At 49.7% G+C, this 17,807-nt stretch overlaps 9 protein-coding genes across 9 annotated transcripts; 2 read left to right on the top strand and 7 right to left on the bottom strand.

The window, feature by feature from the left end:
* Positions 1-51: 51 nt before the first annotated feature.
* Positions 52-838, bottom strand: EDB91DRAFT_1110209 (uncharacterized protein). The gene is made up of 2 exons (XM_041317680.1): positions 299-838; positions 52-242 (listed from the first exon to the last, which is right to left on the bottom strand). Exons 1-2 carry the CDS (start codon positions 741-743, stop codon positions 79-81), a joined length of 609 nt encoding a protein of 202 aa, XP_041181473.1. The 5' UTR covers positions 744-838; the 3' UTR covers positions 52-78.
* On the bottom strand, positions 839-4,329 carry EDB91DRAFT_1110207 (uncharacterized protein). Its single transcript, XM_041317679.1, has 4 exons — positions 3,742-4,329; positions 3,399-3,691; positions 3,206-3,342; positions 839-3,157 (listed from the first exon to the last, which is right to left on the bottom strand). The coding sequence occupies exons 1-4, from the start codon at positions 4,149-4,151 to the stop codon at positions 1,124-1,126; spliced, it is 2,874 nt and encodes a 957-aa protein (XP_041181472.1). The 5' UTR covers positions 4,152-4,329; the 3' UTR covers positions 839-1,123.
* Positions 4,330-6,455, bottom strand: EDB91DRAFT_1217860 (P-loop containing nucleoside triphosphate hydrolase protein; the record flags this gene model as incomplete). The annotated part of the gene is made up of 3 exons (XM_041320859.1): positions 4,330-5,074; positions 5,134-6,080; positions 6,136-6,455. The coding sequence occupies 3 exons, from the start codon at positions 6,453-6,455 to the stop codon at positions 4,548-4,550; spliced, it is 1,794 nt and encodes a 597-aa protein (XP_041181471.1). The 3' UTR covers positions 4,330-4,547.
* A 32-nt stretch (positions 6,456-6,487) lies between these two features.
* On the bottom strand, positions 6,488-9,489 carry EDB91DRAFT_1110201 (general substrate transporter). The gene is made up of 18 exons (XM_041317678.1): positions 9,279-9,489; positions 9,202-9,218; positions 9,043-9,149; positions 8,824-8,992; positions 8,729-8,774; positions 8,621-8,680; positions 8,450-8,571; positions 8,365-8,402; positions 8,275-8,324; positions 8,095-8,223; positions 7,786-7,862; positions 7,678-7,735; positions 7,517-7,626; positions 7,434-7,467; positions 7,329-7,384; positions 7,168-7,283; positions 7,063-7,119; positions 6,488-7,009 (listed from the first exon to the last, which is right to left on the bottom strand). The coding sequence occupies exons 1-18, from the start codon at positions 9,372-9,374 to the stop codon at positions 6,837-6,839; spliced, it is 1,515 nt and encodes a 504-aa protein (XP_041181470.1). The 5' UTR covers positions 9,375-9,489; the 3' UTR covers positions 6,488-6,836.
* Positions 9,476-9,882, top strand: EDB91DRAFT_769964 (uncharacterized protein). Its single transcript, XM_041328346.1, has one exon. The coding sequence runs from the start codon at positions 9,601-9,603 to the stop codon at positions 9,814-9,816; it is 216 nt and encodes a 71-aa protein (XP_041181469.1). The 5' UTR covers positions 9,476-9,600; the 3' UTR covers positions 9,817-9,882.
* Positions 9,484-12,248, bottom strand: EDB91DRAFT_1110194 (uncharacterized protein). The gene is made up of 3 exons (XM_041317677.1): positions 9,988-12,248; positions 9,833-9,931; positions 9,484-9,778 (listed from the first exon to the last, which is right to left on the bottom strand). Exons 1-2 carry the CDS (start codon positions 12,215-12,217, stop codon positions 9,843-9,845), a joined length of 2,319 nt encoding a protein of 772 aa, XP_041181468.1. The 5' UTR covers positions 12,218-12,248; the 3' UTR covers positions 9,484-9,778; positions 9,833-9,842.
* A 94-nt stretch (positions 12,249-12,342) lies between these two features.
* On the top strand, positions 12,343-14,483 carry EDB91DRAFT_1309086 (peptidylprolyl isomerase-like protein 2; the record flags this gene model as incomplete). Its single annotated transcript, XM_041325075.1, has 10 exons — positions 12,343-12,434; positions 12,485-12,635; positions 12,691-12,911; positions 12,964-13,115; positions 13,166-13,263; positions 13,316-13,453; positions 13,507-13,596; positions 13,645-13,793; positions 13,848-14,015; positions 14,068-14,483. The coding sequence occupies 10 exons, from the start codon at positions 12,343-12,345 to the stop codon at positions 14,372-14,374; spliced, it is 1,566 nt and encodes a 521-aa protein (XP_041181467.1). The 3' UTR covers positions 14,375-14,483.
* EDB91DRAFT_770552 (Snf7-domain-containing protein) lies at positions 14,302-15,547 on the bottom strand. The gene is made up of 6 exons (XM_041328348.1): positions 15,427-15,547; positions 15,320-15,362; positions 15,113-15,265; positions 14,904-15,056; positions 14,769-14,855; positions 14,302-14,715 (listed from the first exon to the last, which is right to left on the bottom strand). Exons 1-6 carry the CDS (start codon positions 15,480-15,482, stop codon positions 14,536-14,538), a joined length of 672 nt encoding a protein of 223 aa, XP_041181466.1. The 5' UTR covers positions 15,483-15,547; the 3' UTR covers positions 14,302-14,535.
* On the bottom strand, positions 15,543-17,582 carry EDB91DRAFT_770404 (uncharacterized protein). Its single transcript, XM_041328347.1, has 9 exons — positions 17,313-17,582; positions 17,153-17,261; positions 17,063-17,097; positions 16,978-17,011; positions 16,885-16,924; positions 16,612-16,826; positions 16,314-16,554; positions 16,235-16,259; positions 15,543-16,186 (listed from the first exon to the last, which is right to left on the bottom strand). Exons 1-9 carry the CDS (start codon positions 17,433-17,435, stop codon positions 15,821-15,823), a joined length of 1,188 nt encoding a protein of 395 aa, XP_041181465.1. The 5' UTR covers positions 17,436-17,582; the 3' UTR covers positions 15,543-15,820.
* Positions 17,583-17,807: the final 225 nt, after the last annotated feature.

Raw genomic sequence — 17,807 nt, 5'->3', positions numbered from 1 at the left:
ACGTGCGAAAAAAACAATACCAAACACGTGTTACCCGTGAGAATTATTAAATAAAAATAAAAATATTGACATTTTAAACTAAACTATACTAGACATCGCATGTAATGCCAATTTTACAGGCCACCACCATTTCATTTCTTCTTGTCCCCCTGCAGTAGAATTTTCAACTTGACGTAGCTTGCTCAGTGCAAGGTAAAGTGACTCGTGATCAACAACTTCATCCTCCCCATAGTCAATATTATCTTTTGATATCATTCAATCAACTTCCCCATACTTCATTGGTTAAAAACGGACTTACTAAGTACTGATAACACGCCCATTTTATCTTCTCCCTTGATAGTCTCCTCTATGTCATATTCTGCCGCCCGTGCGAATATGACGGGTCCCGGAGTACGAGGCAATGACCCATCATTATCCTCTAAGGATTGCACTTCATCATCCCCAAATCGCTCAGGCTGTTCTTGTCGTAACCACTCCCAACGTTCCCCCTCTCTTTCCGGAGATACCAAATATGAAGCCGGGAAGAACCCCGCGAGGCTGAACGGGTCCTCTCTATCACGAGGCGAGGCAAGCGGGGAGGCGGCCGTCAAAGAAGCGCTAAACCTATACTGGGAGGATGCGGTTGCCGCTGATTGATGTAAGCGAGGAGCGAAGCCATCTATGGTAGACTTGGCCCTAGCGAGAGGAGGTCGAACATGATACTCTAAAGGCTGGGGTGCGGTATTGGAACGACGCATGGCCATGGTGGGCCTGTTCTATGGGGGTCGACCAGCTAGAGCTCCATTTATGAAGTTGTCAGAACACAATCGCCCCAACGCATATTTCAAACCCCGCGGTCAGCCAATTTCAGATACCCCATGAATTGTATGCAGCTACCTACAAAACATACGCACGTCGTGCGATATGTATTACAATAGTCCTACATAATGCAAGAAAGTGGATTGACGATAAGAAACCAATATTAATGTCGAACTTGCAGCAGGCAGGGGAGAGACATGTGAAGACCCTAATGAAACGACAGGTGGAAAAATATGTCCATCATGAAGCCGAATGTCCAATGTGGTTTAGGAAAACGAGTGACGTGCTGCGCCTGCACCTGACATCTAACACCATCTCAGCCCACTCAACTTGGAGGATCACGAGGGAACCCAGTAGAGCGACGTCTGTCCATCGCCAAGTCTCGAGGACGATTCTGACCAGGGAATGGAACAGTCGCGTTGGTCTCGGTCTTCATCACACGAGACTCTCGCTTTGCGCCGGGGCGTTCGGGGCGAACTCCAAGCTCTACATCCTGCTGATGTCGCTGCCAATCCTCCACCCTCAAGACCGATTGACGTTTCGATGAGTTGTTGGCACCGCCCATCGCAGCAAGCTTGTCAGCGCTTATGCCCCTGGGTCGACGTTCTGGGTTCTTCTCCTCCTCGGGTCCCGTCTTGCCAAGACCGTCCTCAGACTTGCGTCGCAATTTCTCCTTCTCTTCTCGTGCAAGCTCTGCGGCCTTCTCAGCCTGCCGTCTGTTCACTGCTTCCCGCTCCACTGCCTTTGAACGCTCCCAGCGGCGCTTGGCGGCTTCGACCTCCGCATTTTGTTTCGCAGCCTCCGTGAGTGGAGCTTGAAGGCCCCGCATCTTTTCCCGATGTCGTTCCTCGAGTTCCTCAAACGTTGCAATACGCTGAGGTTCTGCTGGTCTGGCAACTGGCGCTGCGATCATCGCGCTTTGTCCGCGAGGAATGATGATGGGAACATTGCTGGGGGGCTCAACAGGCGCAGCCTTCAATGGTCGAGTGGGAGGGAGGACGATCGGTATGTTGCTTCGCTCGGGCTCAGGTGACAATGGCGTCCTGGAAAAAATGGCAGGAGTATAACGTTGAGGAGGCGGTGCAGCAGCTGCAGGAGATTGTGAGGATAATAACACAGCTGGAATCGTGCCGTTGAAATATGGTTTGGGCTTCCTGGTCTGAGCACGGGCTGTTGCAAGCGTGGCAATAGGCGCATCCTCATCAGACGTATCTTTCGCGCTTGTGTCTGGACCAACGCCAGGATCCAACAAGCTCTCACGGCGTTTCCGTTGGGAGAGGGCTTCAGTGACAGCTGGCGGGACAGGTAGGCGTTGTTGTGCAGATAGCGATCCCGTCGTGGATACACGGCTCGTTGGGATGGGTGCAGTGACCCCAGCTGGTGGTTGTACGAGCTTACGGTCATGAACATACGAATCCCAGTCATCATCGCGCAGAGGAACGCTTGTAGGACGGCCAATGGATGCACCAAGCGGAGGCGTATCTATAAGCTTGGAAAGTTCCAAGGAGTGCACACGACCGCGTGGATCTGGCTGTCTGGGTGGGCGAGTGTGTGGACGTGGGGCAATAGCATTATCAAGGTCGTAGCTGAGGGTGCGACGAGAGGTCAGAGAGATACGACGAGAGCGGGAGTCGTCCGAGTCAGGGCCAGGCGTCTCCGATCTGAGTGCATCGATGGAGCGTCTGATGGTTTGAATTTCGGCAAGAAGCTCCTCCTTGCGATGGAGATCTTCCAACTCCGCTGAAATAGCAGTTTTCCGCACATCGCTGTGTTTAGTGTCGCTGCTGTCAGGATCGTTATCAGTAATGAACCCAGAAGGGACATCCTGTTGAATGCCAAGACCAAGATCAAGTGCAGGCAAGACACCGGGCGCTTGAACATCTCGTACAACCCGCTTAATATCTTCATCAGGGGTAGGAGCGGCCATGAAGTCGGATACTCCCGATGTGTAACGACCGCGCCCGCCAACCAACGTGAAGGTCGAAGCCCGCCCCTCCTGAGAACCCCTGGACGGGAAGTCGTTCATCAGGGGTGTCCCAGAGTAGCCACTGCCCTCCCGGGCATGCTTTCCAAGTGATGGATGATCGCGCTCCCATTCCTGCTGTTCCTTTGAGAGCTCTGCGAATCTGCCGGAAGCATTTAGTTCGGCCTCTTCATCTCGCTTCTTTTCTTCCTCAGCAATTTCCCTAAGTTTGCGCTGCAAAACCCGGAGGATGCGGAGCTGAACGGCGCCGCCCATAAGAGCGATAGCACCAATGAGTCCAAGTTCGATCTCCATTGTCTGGGTTACGGGAAACGCAATGCCGTTGTTAACGTACTTGGGGAAGAGGGTGGTGAAACCTAAATTCCAGACGTAGAACTATCGTCATACGTGAGTAATGAGGTTACTATGGAGGATGATGCAAACCTCTTTTAAGCCAGCTGTCGTGTAGCAATCTACGCCGAGCATAAAGGCGGAGGAGCCAACGAAGGCAGTTGCGACCAGGAGCATGTGCCAATGTAGCTTGGGTATTGTGCAGAGGACAAAGGCAACCACGCTGCATGCTGAGTCGCAGTCGTAAATTAGCAGGGAACAAGGTCGGCCACGAGGAAAGACTTACCTATGTACAGGATCCATCTCATCCCAACAGGGGTAATAAGACCGCCATTTCTGAAGCATTGTATCCATAGTCCGAATGCGAAACCTCCCCACGCGCCAATAAAGTATTTGGTGGCCTTCCAGAAGAAGATTGTGAACGCGCCGCCCATGACACCAGCAACAGCGGAGGCTAAAACGAACATCCCTTGGAGTGTGTTGTTCGGTGGGTTGATCGCGGGAAGAATGCCGAACTTGACGATGAGAACGAAACAGACCAATGATAGGGTGTAGAAACCAATGAGGAAAAAAGAAGTCCTACATGGTATGGGTGAGACACTGATAGATCCACAAATGAGAGAAATTACCATCTATTCTTGTGACCCCAAAACGCACTTGGTAACCCTGTTATGATGAGGATCGCTCCCAAGACACCAAAAGCTGGGGATATTCTAGTGGCTAGGATGATGGGAGTCGGGGTGGGTGAGGCGGAGGAGGTTGAATTTGCAGCAGAAGCCTGTATAGTGCTAGTTGCATTGTATACGGTGGGTAGAACGGTGGTAATGGTGGTAGCGATATTCCCTGAGTGACTGACGGTTGTCAATGTGTAGGAGCTAGTAGTCAAAAAGGTTGTAACATTTGCGGAGACGGTTGGAGAAGGTGTACCGCTAGTTGCAGTGGTCACATTCGTAGACTGAGCTGCCGACACCTGAAAAAGGACAGACGAGAAAAGGAGAAGACATAACATAAGGTATGAGCCAAGAGGTGCTCTCGCCATCGTTGAGCACGACGAGGAAGGACAGTGAAGAAAAGATTGTTCACCGAACTACAACCTTGGGGGGGTATAACGGGGTATACCTTCTGAAGTGGAAGTAGAGAAAGGGCCAGGGCTGGCCTCGGCGCTAGCTAATCCGAGAGTCAGCCACCTTAGGCTGCTATTCATGGATTCATTCACACCAAGGTTACATCATGCCATATGGACCTATTTGGACTCGATCCGAGCAACCCACGCCGTTAACCAAGTACGCCACATCAATCCTCATGTTCACCTAGACCAGCTCGAGCCTCGTCCAACGTTCATCCGACTACTACGGTTTACAACGCCGTTTACCTAGGAATATCTAATGTACCGTAGCACGTGTACCGACGGGCACGCTACCCCGCGCTTCTTCTGTCAGTCAAAATGTTCTACCTTTGTAACTGGAATGCCAAGTTTCTTCAACGTCATCTCCATCTTTCTTGAATCATCCCTGACCGAAACCTTGCCTTTCTTTCCTTCATCCTCCCGGCGTCCCTCCAAGACTGTGATAACTTTGCCTTGCCGGCCGAACCTACCAACTCGCCCTGCGACATGCTGGTAAACGTCTCCCGCGCGTCCTTCCGGAAGTCCAAGGAGAAAAACGTGGGTCAGCGCAGGAAAATCGATCCCTCGGGTCGTTGCGAGGGTCGATACAAGCAATGTGGGATTCTCATCCGGAATATCGCTGTTCTTAGATAGAAGGTGTACGCGACCGGCCTCATTGTCCACGAGATCCAGACCGTGGGCATTCACACCGAGTTGATTCAGCTCGAAAATAACCCGTCGGACGGATGTCGTTGCAGGTACCACAAGTAGCGCGATGTTTGGTACGTCCAGAGCGAATGCAGATGCCACAGCCTCAAGCATCCCTGGAGTGAAAACAGGAGGAGCTTGCAGCATGTCTGGTTGCAAATCAAACCATCAGCAAATGAATGACAATGTGAAAGTAAAATCTCCCCACCCGTGTCAGTATCATCAACGAGCAGTGCCTCATCGTCTTCATCAAAAATAAACTCTTCTTCTTCTTCGTCCTCCACATAAGAGTTTGCAGTCCCAGAGGAGTCCGGCGGTGCAAGGGCTCGTGGTTTGCGCGCACCAGCTATATTTTTCACAGAACCATCCTGTGAAACGACAAGAATATGGTGTGTGATCGTGCGGTTAAGACCGTGAGCCGCACGCGAACTGGACGAAGCCTTGATAAGCTTGAGCACTTGCCCGCTTCTGAACCATCCGTAAGTGCCAAAGAAAGCTGTCCTCAACCTATTTCGCATCGTTGCACTGAGCATGATAAGCTGCGGCCGATGAATTGGGGCCAGCTTCATCTCCAGAAGACGCTTTCGTAGTTGCGAACTACTAGTTTTCGTATTCGTATAGAGTACATCCAGTACAGTCTTCAAAATAGGAGGGTGTTTTTCATTTAACCGCTCCGCTTTTTCTCTGGCATGCTTTGAGCCTTTCTGGGGCACCACTTGTAGAAGCGAGTCCACCTCATCAACGACGACAGTCGTTAACGTGGACAACTGAAGTACTTCGGGCTCCTTGTGAAGTACGTCTATAAGCGCAGTTGGCGTGGCAATGAGTATATGCGGAGGATATTCTCGGAGCACGGATATTCCAGACGACGATGGGTTCACGATCGCCTCAAGGATCCGAGGAGATGAGTTTTTGAGGTTTTCCGGTGGTGAGCCGCGCACTAGCACCTGTGCAATCGAAGCGAGCGAGTATGGAGCAGGTTCACCGGCAGACGTTAGCATGTGGTGTAACCAGTGCAAAAATTGGTAGGCGAGGTCACGGTGGGGGACGATCAGGAGAGTCGTAATGCCTTTTGTTGCATTGTCCTTTCCCTTTTCCGGATCGTATCTAGATATCCTTGGTTTGCTCAAAAGTCCGAGTAGCAATCCGAATGACCTTGAAAGACGTTGTTTAGAGTCACAGCGTTCGGTAAAGGATGTAGAGTACGCACTTTCCAGTACCCGTGAAGTCCTGCAAGAGGATATCCTGTTTACCCACCACTCCGGATATCAGCTTGCGCTGCATTGTCGTGGGTTGCTGAACATGGGGGAATGCAGCACGAAGAGACGCCGCAATTGGTGTGCGCACTCCAAGGGACTCGAAGGTTACAACGTCCTGTGGAGCATGCCCCGTGCTTTTCGCGTATGATTGCTCTTTGGCATGCACCTCCGAGCTATGGCTCATATAGCGAAGCAGCGCATGCTTCCTGCAGACTGACTGACGCGCCCAGCTGCGATATAGCACCACGACTGCAGAAGAAGGAAAACTCATGTGGACACGTGACACAACCTGAGAGCGATATATAGCGAAAACAAAAATCATGTTGTGATCGGAAGTACAATTTTGACGAAAAAGTAAGATACATAGATGGGTGTCAAAGAAGTGAAGTCGTAACTGTGAGCTAGTACGTGGCGTATCATGAGGATTGAAAGGCCTAACTGCTGCTGTGATAAATGAGATAGGTTGTCAGAAACGCAACGCCGCCGCATGCGATACCAGCATACCGTCTCGCAATTAAACAGCACTTCATTTGGCAACCGCAGCAGCACAAGGGGACGTGGGTAAAGAAGAGGGAGGTGAGAGCTGCTCCCTCGCATAATGTAAATCTTCTTCTTGCGCCTCCGCGTGGTCACCTTCAATCCTCGCGAGTTCCTATTCCTCGCCCTCACCAATGGGCTGGTATGTGCTCCTGTCGTTACGATAGAGTAGCCGGCTGACCCAGCCGCGTTCTGTAGCAATTTTGGGTCGAGAGCCAGAACGCATCGAAGGGCTGCGGGTATTGGACATCAGAGATGCCCGCTCGGACTCATAATCCAGCCTCTCCTCTGCGAGTACACGATCAATACCGTACGACTGAAGGAGATTGGAGATACTTTACCTTCTCCGAAAACAGCATCCATCTCCTCGAGAGGAACGCCTTTAGTCTCGGGATACACTACATTCAACGTGAGTAGGGAGACCATATTCAAGATCATCCACCTACAGAAATAAACGAGAATGAAACTGCATGCGCAATAGAACCCATGCATAGGGTATAGTCGCCAGGTAATGACTTCTTGGAGGTATGGGGTCGTCTCTCCGACGATAAAATTGAATGCCCTAATGACATCAGTTAATAACGTGTGGCAGATGCCTCGTGCTCACCAATTGGTAGCAGTCGATATAGATACACCTTTCGAACGGAATGTGAGGGGCATAATCTGAAACAAGTTTAGCATGGCATTAGAGCTATTGCTGGAAGAATATCACCTCGGGGGGGTAGAGCCATGGAATAGGGCCCCAACTGAGACACTATCAATCCAAAGGCACAGAAATGTGCGAGAACAGCATACCTGTAGCCGAATGCAGCATTGAAGACAATAACACAAGCCACCACAGCCTTTGGAGTAGCTGGTACATCAATGTACATCCACCAGCCAGTGAAGCCCAGGGCAATGCCCATCTGTATATCGATGAGCATATTGAGGTCTGTTAATCAGAAAGGGCGACCAACGATAACGGCACCAGAAAGCAAAATGACGCGACGACCCCAACGGTCTACGAGGTACCAGCTATGGGAGTGTTGAGCATTCCTAACAAGACCGTTGATGCTGCAACTCACGGGGGCAAAGTACTCAAGACGTAAATGATGGCATTGATGCCCGTCATCAGCACAGCATCGCGGCCAAGCCATCCGGCCTCTGCGTTTCAATGAGTTTTTGCTGAGAAAAATATACGTGCACACATACCTTCGAAAACAGATGCTAAACATTGTCCATATCAGTCAAAGATCGCTTCGTTGTAAAATAAAATGCGTACGAGCGTAGTAAGAAATCACTGATGATTGTTTTCAAGCCATTAGTTTCATGAAAGCCGTACAAAAATAGCTACGTTACCATTAATTCCATTCTGGAAAAGACGGGTTCATGACGGGATGATATCCGTAAATGAGCAAAAGGCTTACCAGTTGAGCAAACGCCTGCGAAGACATGGCAAGTAATACGCGTCGTTTGTACTTCCTCCACATCACAGCATACGAGCGGCCTTCCCCAAGTTCGCGCTGCGATTGTTGAATGTAAAATGGTGATTATCGCAGCGAACATTAGCGCACCTCATAAATGACTTTGTCCTTGATTTCTTGAAATTCGGCTTGAGCGAGAGCTGTCATTAGGGTCTCCTCCATGCAGATCCACGATGACACGCATCCCAGCAGCATCTTGGTCGGTGTCAATCAACCACCTGAATAGGTTCAGTGCATGTCACCTTGACAGTGAGAGACGGCATACCGAGGACTCTCAGGCATAATAAGGCTTCCTGCAGCGAGAATGCTTCCAATGACACATTGCAGAAAAAGGGGTATGCGCCAAGAAAGATCGGACCCGATGAATGAGCAGAAGTAGTCTGTCCACTATGGGAACGTCAGCTCGCCAGCTCTACCACAGATAAAGACGACTTACAACGGAAGATGCATAGCCGAAAACATTACACGTAAATTCCATACACGCAAGAGCGCCTCTCTGCAAACAAAATTAGTAACCATGAAACGTATGAAGGTTGAGACCTACATGATTGGGAGGAGAAATTTCGCTTTGATATATGGGAACGATTGTACTAAAAAACGCGCTGAGCATTTCACGAAAATTTTAAATCGAGGACCTACGACAAGAGTCCGACTCCACAGCCGCTTATCACCCGGCCAATGATCATGACGTAGAACCCTGTGGTGAATGTCTGAACCGCACCGCCGACGGTGAAGACAATGGCCCCGATGAAGAGCGTTCCCTTCCGCCCAATGACGTCGCCGATGCGACCAGCAGCAATTGATGTGGCTGTGGAATATTATTGAACAACCCAAACTGGAAGTATATAAAAAACATACCGAGGGCTCCAAGCTCGAGAACTGCGACCATTGTACCAACCTCAATTGGACCAGGCGAATTGAAAAACTGCTTGAAATAGGGTCCAGTAATGATACCGGACATGACGCTGCCCCTGGACTCAGTAGCTAGTAAGTCAACGAGAGAGACGTGTCACGAACCCCTGGTCATATCCGAACTAGAAAGTAGCACCAAAGATTAGTTTAACGTCTCGTGCGACCCGTGGTATATAGCGTACCAAGAAAACGCCCAAGCTAGCGAACAAGGAGATAGCGTAGAGAAGTGGTTGCCCGACCAGTCTATGTCGGGAGGACGGAGGAGTAACTTCCATCATAATGCATGGACTGATGATGGTAGGAAAGAGGAGTATGCGGTGGAGTTTCGTCTGCCAATGCCTAAAAAGTGTATTGAAAACGTACAATGTGTACTAGCGCCACATCAAAGTTGGCAAACACTGAACTACTTCATTTGGAGACTATTCTGTTAGACTACTTACTGACACCTACTACAAGAACCGAACTAGTACTCCTCAGCCAGACTAAAGGCTGCACATTTGCCATATGCCGCGCTCGGACCCTTCTCTAGACTCCTCATCTGACTTGTCATATGACTCTGATGAAGACTACCGTTTAGCCCAGAAAGAGTGGAACGAGAGTTTAGAAGAGCTTCAGCAGCTCGCACTCGTATTACTACTGCCATGGGTAGGCAAGTACTTTGGCAGGAGATGTAGTTATTGGTGTATGTACATTACAACGCATCATGTCTGTCTCTACTAACAGATGCATCCTGCAGTGTACGATCGCTACACGCGTATCGGTCTCGGCAAGTCGTTTTTCATGGGCGAGAAACCTTTAGCATGGTCCTTCTTCTCGCGATGAGCAAGGCATATAGGTATATTCTAGTACTACGTCAGACATAAGCCTTTGGCCCTAACTTCATCCTCCAAGCTGTCCGTCGTTGAATTCTACCAACCAAGCTCTCCAATGCCCCAGCCGGTTTGATGTACCTCAGGAGGTCTTCTACCATCTCGTCTGCAACCGCCCATTCCTCCCTCGAAATCAGCCCATGTAGTAGGATATACCATGTATCATAATTCATTGGGACCTTCCGGTTTGCCATCTCCCTGTAGTAACCCAATGCCCCTCGCAATCCTTCCGCTTCTGGGTTCTCCAAACACGCTTTGATCAATATGTGGTAGGTCACCCGATTGGATCGGATATTCCGCTCCTTCATCCTTTTCAGGACGTATCTCTTGCACTCCTCGGCTAGAGCGGTGTCGGGCCATACCCGGCGGTGCAAGGATGCAAGCACACCTGTGTATGTCACGTCATTGGGTTGGGCATCCGGATTCGTCTCCATCTTCTGAAGCAGCTCCATTGCTGTCCTGAGACCTTGCTCCGAGGGTTCCCGGAGCTGTTGGTCTATGATTGCGCTGAATACAGCGACGTTGGGCTCCACATTTTGCTTCTTCATCAAACTCAGTACCAGGTCCGTGGCGTCGGTACGCCCAACTTTAAGAAGAGCAGAAAGCACGGAAGAGAACGTGAATGCATCGCCAGTCAGCCCATCTTCTCGGAGACATTCAAGCAACACCGAGACCGCACGAAATTCACCTCTGCGACCATGGTGTCGCAGGAAGGTATTGTAGGAAACGATGTCGGGCTTTGGGCCCTTCTGCCGTAGGTTCTGCAGCAACGCATCGGCGTCACCCGGCCGTCCGTTATTGAGAAGACCGTGCAGCACTGTATTGTACACGGACAGTGCGTCCTCAGTGTCTGGCAATGAACCATTGGCCAGCCCTTGCTTGAATTCCGCAAATTTCTCGATAGCGTCATCTGGCTTCCGAGCATTGAACAATGTCGAAATGACAGCACGATATGTCAAAATCCCTGGTCGAATGCCTTGGGAAATCATGTTATCCCAACTGGTGGAAGCGGCATCAGCTTCCCCCATGCTATCAAACCCATCCAAGAGCGCTGTCCAAGTGATGACACCAGGCTGGATGCCATGTTTAACCATGTCATGCCAAAGCTTCTCCGCCAGATCCCGACGGTGGCACCGCAAGAACCCCGTTAAGAATGCTGCCCAATTGATCTCTTGGACCACGACAGGTTTCTGGCTGGACTTCTGGGAATCATGGGCAGCGAGATATGGCTCTGAACCATACAAACCGTCGATGATAGCGCGGTATAACTTCTCGATCCGTGAAAGATCTTGATTGCCCGCGAGATTTGTGATATGAGTGCTGAGTGAGTGGTGACGAGAGATGAGTCTTGCGATGTCGAGGCGACGGACATAACTTTGCACTTTTTCCCGGAACGAGATGTCATCGAAAGAAGCCATGAACTCCTTCTGGGTGGACTGATTTACGCGGACAGGATTTTCGAGCATTATCTTCAGTGCGCCCTCGAATGAATCTTCGAGTGCGTGTGCAGCTATTGCCGCAAGGACGAGTGAAAAACTGGGTTGGTGGGATAGCTGATCGCCTAGAATATTGAGAGCTAGCCCATTCGCGTCATCAACATCTTCTCCTAGTGTGGACGGTAGAGGCTCAGACGCGGACTGGTTGCTGGAGTGGGCCAGAAAACGTCTGTATAGGTCAAGGGCTGCCTGCGAGTCGCCTCTCTTGATATGTGTGATCATACAAGCCGTGAGGGCATTGACTGCACCCTCACAAGCAGCAGCAACCGCTATGTCCTCGATGACGCTCCTCCCGTCTGCGTCCCAAGCCTCAGTGCTGTCCGTAGGGCACAGCCGAGCAGCGCGCTCGGAAAAGCCACGCAGCTCTCGACCTAGGAGTCGCAGCAACTTCCTATCTTCCAACTGCGACCATAGCTCTCCCACTCGCGCGATGTCACCAGCCTTCAGAGAGAGGCGAAGCTCGACAACCTTTTCGTCGAAGAAGTTTATATCTGGGTCAGATACAGCAGCAACGCCTGGTTGGCTCAATAAGCTGATACGTTGCTTGATGCTCTGACAAAGAATTGCTGGGCTTTGCGTGCGTACGGAAACTGGGAATTCTGCGAGTTTCTCCGTGTTGTGTCTGGTGGAAGGTTTCGTCACTGAACGTTGTGGTTGCACCTTGGAGCTACCGAGACGGTATCCGAACGCAGTCGGGGCAAGGAAATCAAGCACGGCGGTAGTTCGCCTCGATTTTGTGGTAGCATGGCGCAGCATCCGTAAGCTGTGAAAGGACGAAGAAATGAAGACCTTCTCATTTATCTTGTTTGCGCTTATTAGATTTGGAAGCTTGACTCTCGGACGCTTGAAGGTCATTGCACAGGTCTCAATCCAACCACAACATGGGCCACGGGAACTCTAACAAACTCTATATCACGCACGCTGAACACGCTGGCGAATTCGGACAGCATTCTGCATCGTCTGGGTACAAAGCGTAAGTCCTTTTTGCGTCTAAATCATCGTTTCCTCTCATGTTTTGCACAGAAAGCTCCAAGTACCACATCCTCGAGCACAAACGCCATTCGACTGCTGTGCGCTTTCTTTCCAGTCATTTAATCATCCAGTATGCGCCCGCAACGCGGATGGGACGGGCTTCGTGTTTGACCTCGTCAACATTATCCCTTGGCTAAAGCAAGTTATACTCTCTTCCTACAAGGTGACGTTTGTCTTACGCTTTTGTTCAAAGGCAGCATAACAATACACATCCCATTACAAAAGAGCCCCTCGCCCCTAGTGACCTTATAACACTTCACTATTCGCGCAAACCATCTGGCGAAATCCACGATCCAATTTCATTCAAGCCGTTTAGCGAGCACTCACATATCGTAGCAATTGCGACCACAGGAAATGTTTTCCTTGCAGAAAGTATCAAAGGCGGTAAAGATCTCCTCGAAGACACTAAATTTAAGAAGTTTGTAGACGGGTCTTCCATCACCATCCTGAACTAAATATTACTTTTGCAGGGAAGACGTCATCACATTGCAAAATCCCCATGGTCTCCCAGCCTCGTCTACAATCAATACTGGTGCTACCGCTGTCGCAAAGAAGGAGCAAGAAAAGCCCAAACCAGCCGTTAAAGCAATCTCTGATGTGAAATCTAAAGCCGCTGTCCCATGTGAGCTTCACTGTTTTCCCCCACAGCATACAGCCTGAGTATTATGACAGGGAACATTTCTCCGTATTCTAGCGGTGCATCTGGTGCATCCTTGACTTCAACGTCTGTGGATCCTCAGACACAAAATTCACAACTACTGTGGGATGAGGTGCGTAAAGAGAACCAGTGATGATTATAATTTTTGTTGATAGTGGCCTTAGGAAGAACTGATGTTTGAAGAAATGTCGAATCCTCCTAAGGGTAAGGGGAAAGAAAAAGACGTCGGTAAACGAAGAGCATATGTCCGAGTCGTAACCAGTTTGGGTGGTTCGCTAAACCTGGAGTTGTATTGCGACAAGGTCAGTGCTGTGTGCGCTATGCTTTCATTGACGTAGTTCACGCTCCCTCATAGGCACCAAAAACTTGTTACAACTTCCTCATGCTTGCGAAAGCAGGCAAGTACGACGACTGCCTCTTCCACAGACTTGTTCCTGGATTCATGGTACTTAATCTTTCATCATCTCGTAAGATTGGATACTCACTACTGTAGGTGCAAACGGGTGACCCAACTGGTACAGGCTCTGGTGGGGAGTCCCACTGGGGTACTCCTTTCCGAGACGAGTATGACATGAGAGGTGCTGCAAAACATGATAGTCGTGGTGTCATCGCCATGGCCAACAAGGGCGCTGGCACGAATGGGTCCGTCTGCTGGTTTGCCCGTGTTTTCTCTTTCACTGACTGGTGCCACCATAGATCGCAATTTTACATCACGTTCAGAGCTACACCGAACCTCGACAACAAGCACACTGTCTTCGGCAAGTTAGTTGGGGGAGACGACGTCCTCGATGCTCTAGAGAAACTTCCTCGCAAGGATGGAACAGAACGCCCGGCGAAGCCTGTTCGGATAACGGAAGTTATTATGTGTGTAAATAGCTTCTTTGCTCAGACCTGTGTTCATTCCCTCCTCTTCTAGACATCAGGATCCCTTCGAAGTTCACAAGGCACGACTTGCAAGAAAACTTGCTCGGCGTGCAGAAGCACAGGATGATTCCAAGAAAGTGCCTGAAAAGACTCAAGGGGATGACATTAATTGGTTCGGGGTCAAAGTCGGCACCGGGGACTCGGCATTTGGTGGGGGTTCTGCAGGTGCTGGAGTGGGGAAGTATTTAGGCATCAAGAGGCCGTTGGATCAAGCAACACCTGGCGTACAGACCAATGATATCGGTGACGACGCCAAGAAGAAACGGAAAATAGGGTTTGGAAACTTTGACGCTTGGTAGTAGACAGACAGTTGTTGCTCTATTGTCTAATATCTGTATCATTATCATGCCATCCTACTGTAGTGTCGAAAGTATCTGTAGATGTTTGGGAAAAGGTCGGGTATGGATAATACCGGAATGAAATGTCCATGGTTAAGAACATTAATGCGTGCTAGTTTTCGTTAACCAGGCACGGCAACTCGCTCTCTCCTGGTCGCTAGGGGCACTGGCTGGACTTCTAGAGAGAAATCAGGATCGCGGCCGTCTGACAATCGTGAACTGCCCTGACCTGCTGAAACAAGTGGCAACGAACTTGGCGGGGATGGCAACTCCACAGGCACTTCGGGCTCTGCTTGTCCAAGCTAGGTACCACGAAGTGAGAAACGTAAAATGATGTCCGACAGCTCGCACTGACCGCTTCCGCTTGTAATGCTTGGAGCTCCGCCTGTACGGCGCCCTCCTCATCATGTGTTAATCGGTTTGCTAGCAAATCACCAATTTCCTGTTCACCATCCTCAGCACAGCTCGAGGAGCACGGAAAATAACATACTCGTTGATACTCTCTCGCTTCTTGTGTCTCGTCCATGAGCTTCTCAACACTCTCGATGCTCATCTCACGATGAATTTCTTGAAGAACTTCATTGCCTTGCTTGAGACCATGAAGGACAGAAACCTCGACCAAAGAAAACTCGATGGTTGACACCTAAAAGGTCATCATAGAATTTCAGCATGCGTCTGGGAGTTATGAATGAGACGGACTAATTGCTCCAAGTTCTCCAATTGACTGTCGGTCTTGAGCAGTAAGCTCTGCTGATACTTGCGCCTACGGAGGGCTATGACGGCACGGTCTTTCTGACCGGTAGCGAGATGTACTTTGGCAATTTCATGCTCCCGGTCGAGCACGACTTGTATCTGTATTAAAGAATAATGGACGCAGCATCTCGACGAGCGATTCTGTAGTCAAACCTTCTTCTGATATTGCTTTAGCTTATCGCGTTGGAGTTTAAGACTAAGGAACGGATGCACTTGTTGGGCGTTACCGTTTGGTTGAGAAGTCACGAAAGCCCACGCACTCGAGAATCGCTCGATCATGAGCGGTGACCTTGGGTGTCGACTGACTTAACCCCATGACTTAATGTCTGTGTTGAAGTGGTTGTGGAGACCGTTCAGTCCAAGTACTTGTGTGAAGTCCGCACACACTTAGCAAGTACACCGCCACCACACTGGATGAAATGGCTAGATTCCTATTGGATTCCAACTACATCATACGCCCACAGACAGGTCCCGTTGTAATACAACACTAAGGATACGATATTCTTAGTGTAATGCTAGAGTCGATGTGCTCCAATAAAAAGACGGAATCTGGACTGTGCACTGTCGTATCCCACTGGCAAGTAAAGGATAAGCATGCATGAAGTAGCACACAGCACTGACGGGATCACATCCCATAAAAATACAAGACACCGGTCATTGCTCGAGATTTGATTTCGTAGGGTGAGCAAAGCGCAACTCGGACGAGGAGCGCTGAGGTCGCCCGAGCTCAAAACTCATAGGGGCTAGGTCCCCTTCTTCTTCTTCAATTTTTATATCAAAAGGATAGTGTTTGTGGTTGTAAAACCGATTCGTCCTACCGAGGTGCTGGTTTGAGCCTATGGATGGTAGAACAACCCGTGAGGGTCGTGAATGCGGAAGGAGTTTTGGGCGCGTCAGCGTATATAGGATCGTGTTGAAAAATCCCGATAAAAGAAGGAGGGTGTCTGCCCAAGCCGTCACCGGCCATGGTACATCGTTGCTGTGAAATTGCGTGAAGCGAGCGGCGGTGATAGGCAATACCTGCTGAAAAGTCAGAGAGTATCCAGCTAATGAGCATTTTCTACCTACCGTAATAATGTAGACAGCAGGATAGCTGGAAAGGTAAAGATTAAGAGGGTTTGCTGACTCTGGGCCATAGCCAACTCACAAGAGCATTCGCAACGCGATAGTTCCTTCGTCTCGTGATGGTCGGGGGTCAGAACCATCGGAGGGCGTACGACTGCGAGCCTCAGCCGAAATCCAACGAATTCTATGTCCATCAACGATGATAACCCGTTTGACCACAAGAGCAAGGAATATGTAAACAACGATGGTGATGAAGGCTGCAATCCACATCCACAGGTATTGAAGACCCATTCGTTGGAAGTTGTTACGTTCAATCCAGCACCCTGTCCAATGCAAAATTAATTAGCCACACGGATGAAATACCCACATTGCGGACGTACAGTGCCCAGTGGGTCCATAGAAATTATCAACCACCGCATTTGGTATTCCGACCATCAGGCCAACAGTTACCCATATGATGGCTGAGCCAAGTAGCCCTGCTTTTGGAGGGGTATCCCACTTCAATACAAGCACCTGCATCGTGTGTAACGCGATAGCCTGCATAAGCTGATTAGCACGGGAGACGTTTCCAGGTGGGATGTGAGTTACTATCGTGCTGTTTTGGCAACTGGTTAGCATTCTAGAGAAAATACTAAATAATGTATCAGACTTGCCTGAAAGCTGCTCCCGTATTCCCCACGTGCTTGAAGGCTCCTGTGGTGCATGTGAATGGGTGTGCCAAGGTCCTACTTCAAGAAGGGTAATACCTTGCACAGTGCAGATCGTACCAGGGTATACTTGCTGCAGACTAAATTCAGTATTATTGGGTGGTCATACAAAGTGTGAACCCACAGCAGCGTCGATCCATGTGATGTCAAACATCCCCCCTGAAACACTATCAGAGACTGCGGCACCGCAGTGTCCAGAAACAGATGGCCTCACCGATTGCTTGAATGAAGTCAAAAAACATTAAATTGAGAAAGTAATAATGAATATGAGTGTCCGTTGACCATCTGCGGGTGGCACCCAATCGAATTGTGACAGCGCTATACTAGTGAAACTTGGGGTAAGTCGTTGAGCTTTGGAGACTGGATATACCTACAGTAATGTATGCCAGAAGACTTGTAATAGCCAGTACTGATAGTGTTGCCGCTTCTACGATGAAGGCGAGGCCCAACCTTTCCCCGAAGTCGAGAGGCGCACTGGCCTGCGGGTGCGCCGCCATGCTAGTTGAGTTGTCCAAGAAGGCGCGGAAAGAAAATAAATGTATAACTTTTTGGGCTCACCCATCCACCACCTTAAATTGTGCTGGCCACATTTCGGGATTTCTTTTTTCGTTCTTGGACAGCAGCGAAGACCGCACATTTTGGAAATTACATTTCCTAAATTAGGGAATCAAGTGAGACAAAAACCGTCGATCGATCAAAGTGACAAAGTTTACCTGCTGGCGGTAACAACCGTAACAACTCGGTAAGCCTCATCCAAGTGTTCCAGACCTATTCGATGATAAAAATATAGTGAGAATATGCAGGGTCGGCAACGAGGGGCTCACGAGTCCCAAGCATTGAGGAGAGCTACAAAGGGTGAATTTTGGGAA

Source organism: Suillus paluster (genome assembly GCF_016628075.1).
Source record: "Suillus paluster strain FC165 chromosome Unknown EDB91scaffold_7, whole genome shotgun sequence".
Taxonomy (NCBI): Eukaryota; Fungi; Basidiomycota; class Agaricomycetes; order Boletales; family Suillaceae; genus Suillus; species Suillus paluster.
Note: the sequence above shows the minus strand (reverse complement) of the source record. Positions and strands in the feature narration are given on the sequence as shown.

Excerpts from the sequence above, each read along its gene's own strand:
- EDB91DRAFT_770552 (XM_041328348.1), bottom strand. The coding sequence starts at position 15,482 with ATGGGGTTAAGTCAGTCGACACCCAAGGTCACCGCTCATGATCGAGCG. Across the intron at positions 14,856-14,903 it reads AAGCGAGAGAGTATCAACGA|GAAATTGGTGATTTGCTAGC; the intron begins GTATGTTATTTT and ends GATGGTGAACAG. Across the intron at positions 14,716-14,768 it reads AAGCATTACAAGCGGAAGCG|CTTGGACAAGCAGAGCCCGA; the intron begins GTCAGTGCGAGC and ends CGTGGTACCTAG.
- EDB91DRAFT_1110201 (XM_041317678.1), bottom strand. The coding sequence starts at position 9,374 with ATGATGGAAGTTACTCCTCCGTCCTCCCGACATAGACTGGTCGGGCAA. Across the intron at positions 8,325-8,364 it reads CCAAGATGCTGCTGGGATGC|CTCTCGCTCAAGCCGAATTT; the intron begins GTGTCATCGTGG and ends CCCTAATGACAG. Across the intron at positions 7,468-7,516 it reads AATGCTGCATTCGGCTACAG|TTGGGGCCCTATTCCATGGC; the intron begins GTATGCTGTTCT and ends ATAGTGTCTCAG.
- EDB91DRAFT_1110207 (XM_041317679.1), bottom strand. The coding sequence starts at position 4,151 with ATGGCGAGAGCACCTCTTGGCTCATACCTTATGTTATGTCTTCTCCTT. Across the intron at positions 3,692-3,741 it reads TGGGGTCACAAGAATAGATG|GACTTCTTTTTTCCTCATTG; the intron begins GTAATTTCTCTC and ends CATACCATGTAG. Across the intron at positions 3,158-3,205 it reads CGACAGCTGGCTTAAAAGAG|TTCTACGTCTGGAATTTAGG; the intron begins GTTTGCATCATC and ends GTATGACGATAG.
- EDB91DRAFT_770404 (XM_041328347.1), bottom strand. The coding sequence starts at position 17,435 with ATGGCGGCGCACCCGCAGGCCAGTGCGCCTCTCGACTTCGGGGAAAGG. Across the intron at positions 17,262-17,312 it reads GTCTTCTGGCATACATTACT|TATAGCGCTGTCACAATTCG; the intron begins GTAGGTATATCC and ends AAGTTTCACTAG. Across the intron at positions 17,098-17,152 it reads TGACTTCATTCAAGCAATCG|GGGGGATGTTTGACATCACA; the intron begins GTGAGGCCATCT and ends ATAGTGTTTCAG.
- EDB91DRAFT_1110194 (XM_041317677.1), bottom strand. The coding sequence starts at position 12,217 with ATGCTGCGCCATGCTACCACAAAATCGAGGCGAACTACCGCCGTGCTT. Across the intron at positions 9,932-9,987 it reads TAGAATTCAACGACGGACAG|CTATATGCCTTGCTCATCGC; the intron begins CTTGGAGGATGA and ends ACTAGAATATAC.
- EDB91DRAFT_1110209 (XM_041317680.1), bottom strand. The coding sequence starts at position 743 with ATGGCCATGCGTCGTTCCAATACCGCACCCCAGCCTTTAGAGTATCAT. Across the intron at positions 243-298 it reads GGGCGTGTTATCAGTACTTA|ATAATATTGACTATGGGGAG; the intron begins GTAAGTCCGTTT and ends TGATATCAAAAG.
- EDB91DRAFT_769964 (XM_041328346.1), top strand. The coding sequence starts at position 9,601 with ATGCCGCGCTCGGACCCTTCTCTAGACTCCTCATCTGACTTGTCATAT.